Source organism: Anas acuta, chromosome 28 (genome assembly GCF_963932015.1).
Source record: "Anas acuta chromosome 28, bAnaAcu1.1, whole genome shotgun sequence".
In the NCBI taxonomy this organism is placed as follows: domain Eukaryota; kingdom Metazoa; phylum Chordata; class Aves; order Anseriformes; family Anatidae; genus Anas; species Anas acuta.
The window spans coordinates 2,401,560-2,408,819 of NC_089006.1; the positions used below are offsets into that span (position 1 = coordinate 2,401,560).

The following is a 7,260-nucleotide window of genomic DNA, read 5'->3' on the forward strand; positions in this document are numbered from 1 at the left end:
ATAGCTTTTCACTAATGGCTCAAATATGCAAAGTTTCATGCTACCTAAATTTCAAGGTACATGACAAGATCTCAGCTCTCGCATTACCTGGCTAATAACCTAATTTCAAAGTGTGTGAGTCAAGATCATTCAAAGGACTTCACAAAGTAACTCAAAGCACACTCCTTCAGAAATGAATTATTTTATTTAAAAATGTCATACTTGATTAAGAAAGGGGAAGGGAAGGGAAGGGAAGGGAAGGGAAGGGAAGGGAAGGGAAGGGAAGGGAAGGGAAGGGAAGGGAAGGGAAGGGAAGGGAAGGGAAGGGAAGGGAAGGGAAGGGAAGGGAAGGGAAGGGAAGGGAAGGGAAGGGAAGGGAAGGGAAGGGAAGGGAAGGGAAGGGAAGGGAAGGGAAGGGAAGGGAAGGGAAGGGAAGGGAAGGGAAGGGAAGGGAAGGGAAGGGAAGGGAAGGGAAGGGAAGGGAAGGGAAGGGAAGGGAAGGGAAGGGAAGGGAAGGGAAGGGAAGATTTCTGTAAATTCCTATAACTAAATATTTTAATGACTCTCCAGAGGAAAATTTTCCTCTCCTTTCCTACAGCTACTACGTTATTCCCTTTTCACAAAATCTCTATCTCACATACTACTTTAGAAATTTTAAAAACATATTTCCTTAGAGTAACTGAAAGACATCACTCACCTGGGGACTTTTTTTCCTTTTCATCCTTAAAACTAGGTAGGCAAAAAAATACTAACTTTTCCTCATTCTTCCCTCTAAGAACACAAAATATATACCCTCCTTTCCTTGGAGGGTATATAATATCTTAGAAACAGCCTGGAAATACTTCAATTGACACTCTGCCAGTTAAGTCTAGTTGGCTTCTAGTAAAGTTCACCTAAAATGCTGTGAGTCTTTGGATCTTGCTTTTTGGGACTGCTAAGACTGGTGAACCAGGACTGAACAGCTCTCATGTATGGATCAGTGATGGCTTTTCACATTCCATGCACTCAATTAAAACACTTTGTATAACGACAGAGTGCTCCCATTAGGCTGGTGAACTACCAAATTGCCAGAGCTGACAAATTACTTATATGAACTAAAATTTGTATCATCTTTATGTTGACTTCACAGGCGTGAATGTAATAGTATGAAGTGTTTAAATGATCCACAAGTCTTTAACATGAAAGAAGCTTTGAGGAAGGCTTTTCATCTGATGCCAGGATGAGACTAGACTGGTGCATAAACTATAAACATAACAATATAACTACCTGGAACAATTTAAGTCTTGGGGACCATTCAACCAGCTGCAATAGAATTTGTTTGGTAACTAGAATTAATTGAATGCCTCAAACATTTCCCTACCTGAGAACGCCTTCTTTTTTTTTCCCAAAAAATCTATTGCTTTAGTAGCTTCAGTGGCTGTGCAATACTGTTTTTAATCTCAGGTACTTACTTTCAGCACTAATAATTTATTTGAGAGAACTTCTAAGGTTTTGATGCCTACCAGTGTCCTGTAATTTTTAGCATGCTTCATTCCATGTGCTTTCTGTTGGAATTCTGTAGGGCTACAGAAAGGACATTAAAGACAGACAGGCTTTTATTAGGAGCCCTAAAATAGACAGTACTTCTGCAGTAAGTAGCAAGCAAATAGACCAAATGGTTTTGTTCTGTCTCTCACAAAAAGCTATGTCTATACCTTCCTTGGAACTTGTGCTGCTGTTCATATTCGACCTCATGAATCCAAGCATTCAAGCAGTGATTTGATGGTTAATCTTTCTTTGCACCCTGCAGCTCTAGGTCAGAGTTATTGAGAGTGAATCACAACAGGATTCCTTAAAACAAACATAATTATAGGCTAGATTAGATATGCATTACTCAGTATGTCATTATTAGATAATAAAATACTTCCTGTCTTCAGAAAACTTTCCTGACAGAGATGCAGAAAGTCAAATATTACAATAAATAACTCTGGAATCAATATGCATTTCACCTGCAATATAAGGTATGTTTTTGATCTCAACCTCTAAATATATCTTTTCCTCTTATCAGTGTTTCTGCTAGTATTCATATCATGTCCCTGCCTGGTACTGATAATCTACACAGTGATGAATTTCACCTAGAAAAAGTTACAAAGTAAGGTAGGATGGGGAATAAAAATAACAGAAGACTTGGAATATGATAAAACTTTAATAATACTAAAGAGTGCATTAAAATACTGCAAAGCAACAGGTTTTAATAAGGGAAAAAAGGTGATGTGTCCCACAGACAGAGCTCTTCTTTCAGTGTAGGACTACACCTTGACAATCAAGTCCCATCTACTGTTTAAAGTATGTTTAACACCAGGCAGTATCAAATACAGCGGTGGGTAGCAGAATTACATACTTGATTAGAAATATAAAGTAGCATATTAAGAACAGGGGCCTCATTTTAGGGAATGACTAACTCCCACAGCTCCATGCACTACAGGTGGAGTTGTGGGTGCCTAACATCACATCTGAAAACCATGGCCATGAGCTCTCTCCTGCATCAGGTCGTGCTTCAGTGTTTCTGGTCATTTCTTTGTGCTTGCTCTTCGTGCTTTAGCATGGTCCACTGAAACTGCTGCGGTAAGTGTTGTAGCGACGGTAGGGCCGGCTGTACCCACTGCCCAGGCCTGCGTAGCCAAAGCTCCCAAATCCCAAGGAGCTGCCCCCAGAGGAGATGGGGACTCCCTCAGCATTGAGTGCACTCCCAACAGCCGCAGATGCTGAGGATCCCACAGCAGTGTTCTGGGGGAAGGAGCTGAGGATGGGGCCGGGCAGGGTCACCACCACAGGAGAGGGCTGGATCACCACTGTCGAGTCCTGGCACTGTCGCACACAGGGCTCATTGCAGCTGTTGGCAAGTGGGGTTGGGCCACAGGGTGTGGAAAGGCACCGCTCATAGCAGGACATGTCTGCAGGATGGAGGCAAGTCTGAAATACAGGATCAGAAGAAATGCAGCATAGGAGTCATATTTCAGTTTACTGTTTACTCCTCTCAGGTACCAGAACCACTGGAGCTTTCCAGGTAACCTTTCAAGAGTCAAGTGAGGAAGTAAAACCACTTCTTAACTATACTACAAGAAGATAGAGGCTGAAAAAGTCCTTTATCAGTTTTTGGTGATCCAATGGAATAAATGGCAACAGAACAAAAGGAAACATACCTGTTTCATGACATATTTTAGCGTTTTGATTTGCTGTCTGGAAAGACACTACTGACATCCAACCTAAGTATTAAAAGCATTTCAGAAGTAGTAATTTTCCAGGTGCCAACTTCACCTAAGAAGAGGTACAAATTTCACTGCCATTTGGCATACTTGAAGCTGAGCTGTTTAGAAATTTGTCCCAGATGACTTGTCCATCCGTAAGAAATCCATGCAGTCCCTGCATGCTCCCTGTGACCAGTTCCACCATTCCAACAAACACAAATTTCACTATCTCCTATGCCTATCTCAGTCTGTTGAGTGCTCAGTTCTCCTCTATTTTTGTTCTTCTTTATCCTCACCGACCCTGAAACCATTTCCTTAAACTTGAGGGAGATGTCATTGCAACCTACAATTTCAAAAACCTGGCAGCTGTAAGATACCAAGCAGAACATTTTGATATCTGTCCTATTAAAATCTATATTAATTACTATAGTATTAGAATCAATACCCTTGTTAAACCCAGTGTGAATGCTTCTAATCTCAGTATACAGCTTCTTTTTTTCCTCATTTAGAAAGTATTATTTAGATATCAAAAGCTTGTGGTTCAACATAACTGAATTTTAAGACCCACAAGCCTCTGCTTTAAACCTTCCTAATCTTCTTGCTCTCGAGCTGCTTCCTTGAGAATATGGTTCCTTTTACCCTCCTACTTCCCACTGTGCCCAGGAGTAGATCTGTCATAACAAAAATGCAAACACTGGAGAAGCCTCCTACAACATAAACAGCACAGAACCAGATTTTTCTGGACATTTCTGAAGATAAATTTATCCCTTACAAACACCGTTATTTTCTCTTCTTGTCAACCCAGATGAAATTTCAAGCATTACAGGTGATGAAACAGACCCTTAAATATATAAAATACACTTTTTCTCCTGGGCATATAGATCTCTGTATTCTAACCATTCAGTTTGTTAATCTCTAATATTATTAGTATTGGGATTTTCCAAGTCACTTAGCATACCTGAAAGCATACATTTGAATAAATATATATGAGAATTTCAAAGATCTATATAGCCAAGCCTGGCCTCTAGAAATCCCTGCAACTCAAACATTGAAAAAATACTATTTTAACAGAAAAAACACCCCCCACTGCCCCCCACTCACCCACTTCCCCCAAACCAGCAGCTAGCAGAATACTATGGAGGAAGAAGTACAGTAATCAAATTGTTAGGAAAGGAAGAATTCAGAAAATAGAAAGAGAAGTAGATTTCAACTAACCTTGTTCACGAAAGAGAAAATGGCAAGTAGTGGTAGGAAGCACCTTGAGTAGAGCTAGCTTTTATACTGAGTCTTGGATGGCCTGGGGACTGCAGACATCCTTTGTACATGAAATTATTTACCAACAAGTATGCCCTGAATGCAAAATGCTTCCAACCGATTAAATGCCTTTTCCTTACTGTTTATTATTGTTTTCATTTCCTTATCTTCTGACATGAATATTCTGCCATACAAGTTTCTCTCATCTTATGGTATTATGGGACAAATTTATTCCAGTGCCACCTTTCAGTCACAACAGAATGTATGTGTTGTACATTCAACACACTTCAGTCATTAGGATAAAGATTAAAGAAAATTTATGGAATACATAAGTTATCATCCATTTTTTTTCTTTTATTAAGAATATGAATGTAAGTCCTCAACAAATTCTGTGCTCTACCAATGGTTGCAAAGCTCTGACTTCAATCAAGCTTAAGAACAATCTAGACTGAACTTTTGTGTTTTCTCAAGGCCCTGCAAAAAACCCACAACCATATGCACACATGAAAAAAAATCCCACCAAATCCAATGAGAAAGAACCAGACCCCATTGTGACATTCAGACAAAAATACTGTTATATGAAACAGTATGATGAAATACAGCAGCAGATAGTGTTTCTGGTGTGAATTAGGGTAATTCACATTTTTCAGTACAGATTCAAATCTGTACAGGATTTTGCTTCTTCACCATGGACAAGACACAAAGGTTAGGAATGGTCTCATCTAATTCAGATAGTATCACACACTTTGGTATCATAGTTTGAGGTGCAGCTATCACCTGGGGACATTTGCAGACTGGTTCTTTACTTGATTTCTCAGTTACCTGTAACTCCCCTCTGTATCTTCTCAGACAACAAATATGAAGAGCATTTCACAAGTCATCTTGAAGACATATGAATTTTAAACTATTTTGAGATATTATCCTCTTATCCTCACATAACTTTAACAGTGAAGTTATTGGGGGGGGGGGGGGGGGGGGGGGAGAAGGAAACACAAGAATTAGCCATTTGCCATCATAGTTATTCCCCTTGCTACAGACTTCAGTATAGCAGTGATGGTACTCCAGACTGGTGTAGATTCATTGCACAAGTGGAATACATATGCAAGATTTTACTATGTTCATTTTTCTTCACAATTTTCATTAACAGTGTGCATATTCATGGAATTATCAAACTGCTCATGATACATAATGGGATTTGATCACCTTTATAATCCACCTAATGGGATGTCTTCAAAATCTGTCAGCCTGGATCATCTTTTTCCACCCAGCTTCACAAAAGGGATCCATCTATATTTTAATGGACTCTATGAAAACCAGCTCTGAACTATTATTTAAAGAACAATTCAATGTTTTAGCAATTTTAAACTGCTCTTCATATTTCAGTAATATAATTTAAAGTGACCCACCTTTCCCTGCCTTTCCAGACCTAAACAATATCAATCCATAAATGTATATGTGGCACCTACATTTTTTAAAGTTCTTTAAGTTATCTATAGCAGCAGGTTCTTATTGGCAACTTGGAGAATTAATTTTCCTGTAAAACATGTAACAACATTCATAAATACTATTTTCAGCACTTCTGTTCTTCTTCCTTCTTTTAACACAACAGCTTCTATTTGATATAATAACTCACTTTAAAAACAAACTCATGAAAGATCACAGCAATGTTTTCAAGAAGACTTGTGAACTGTCTTCTGATGGTGGCCTGACTTCAGACTGCACTGGTTGGCTCAAAGAACTTACCCAGGAGGCTTGGAGCCTTTCTTGGAAATTTTAAGAATGACGAACAAGTTAAATGACAATTGTTCTTAACTAGGTCAGGCAGGGAATTGCACACAAAGAGCTTTAATAAATGTCTTGAATGCGATCTTAGATTGTACTTCCAAGACACCTGTAAGGTAACAAATTGCTGAGGATCTGAAAAGAATGATTTATTAGACTGGGCTTTTACTCATTTCATACTGACATTAATGGAGTAAGTATAGAAGTACCAGAAATTAATTGAACCCATAAATTGTGAAGATGAAAGAATTTTAAATGGACAGAGTACGCCTCTCATGCAGCGCCAGAAGGAACCTAGACTAGAAAACTAAAATAAATAAATAAATAAATGTGAGAACCAAGTCATGAAAAAAAAAAAAAAAATGCTTCAGTAGTCTCAAATAGTCTGAGAAATTCGTAAAAAGTCATAATCATAGTTATTGTATCCATTTCTCCAATCTCAACATATAAAGGAGACATTGGTTTTAAACAGACATTCACATTCTTCAGGATGTTTCTAATGCCACATTTACTAAAGGCTTCAACACTCTGCACAAACATTCCTTGTTGCCATATTATCTGAAGATGGTTAGTTCTAGGAGATTCTTTCTTTTTTTTTAAATTAACAAGTATTTCAAGGCAAAGACTGAAACACTTATAGAAGAGGCTAGATCTCCAATCTATATCATTTATTTCATTCAGAAGAAGAACCACAAAACACACTTTTCAGCATATGCTGTTGTCAAAGACAGGCCACTAAGCTAGGCAGTTCCTTCTTCTGAAACACATTTCTATACTCTTTATGGTATATGTCTATTTGCATCATAGAAAGACACCTACCTTCCACCAAACAGAAAGAAAGTTTTTGATGTATATCAGTGTTATCAGTGATTCCCCACAGACCTGGGTGAAAAACTAATTACCTCAATCACACCAGTTCTTTTGATAGGATACCATATATTCATGTATACATTTGTTATTTTTTTTTTTTAAATACACTCATGGAATTGATTTTTTTTCAGCAGAAGCTCTATTCAGT

General features: G+C 38.3%; 1 protein-coding gene across 1 annotated transcript; it reads right to left on the reverse strand.

Moving 5' to 3' along the window:
* Window positions 1-2,213: 2,213 nt before the first annotated feature.
* On the reverse strand, window positions 2,214-2,924 carry LOC137845768 (feather keratin 1-like). The gene has a single exon (XM_068663216.1). The coding sequence runs from the start codon at window positions 2,908-2,910 to the stop codon at window positions 2,557-2,559; it is 354 nt and encodes a 117-aa protein (XP_068519317.1). The 5' UTR covers window positions 2,911-2,924; the 3' UTR covers window positions 2,214-2,556.
* Window positions 2,925-7,260: the final 4,336 nt, after the last annotated feature.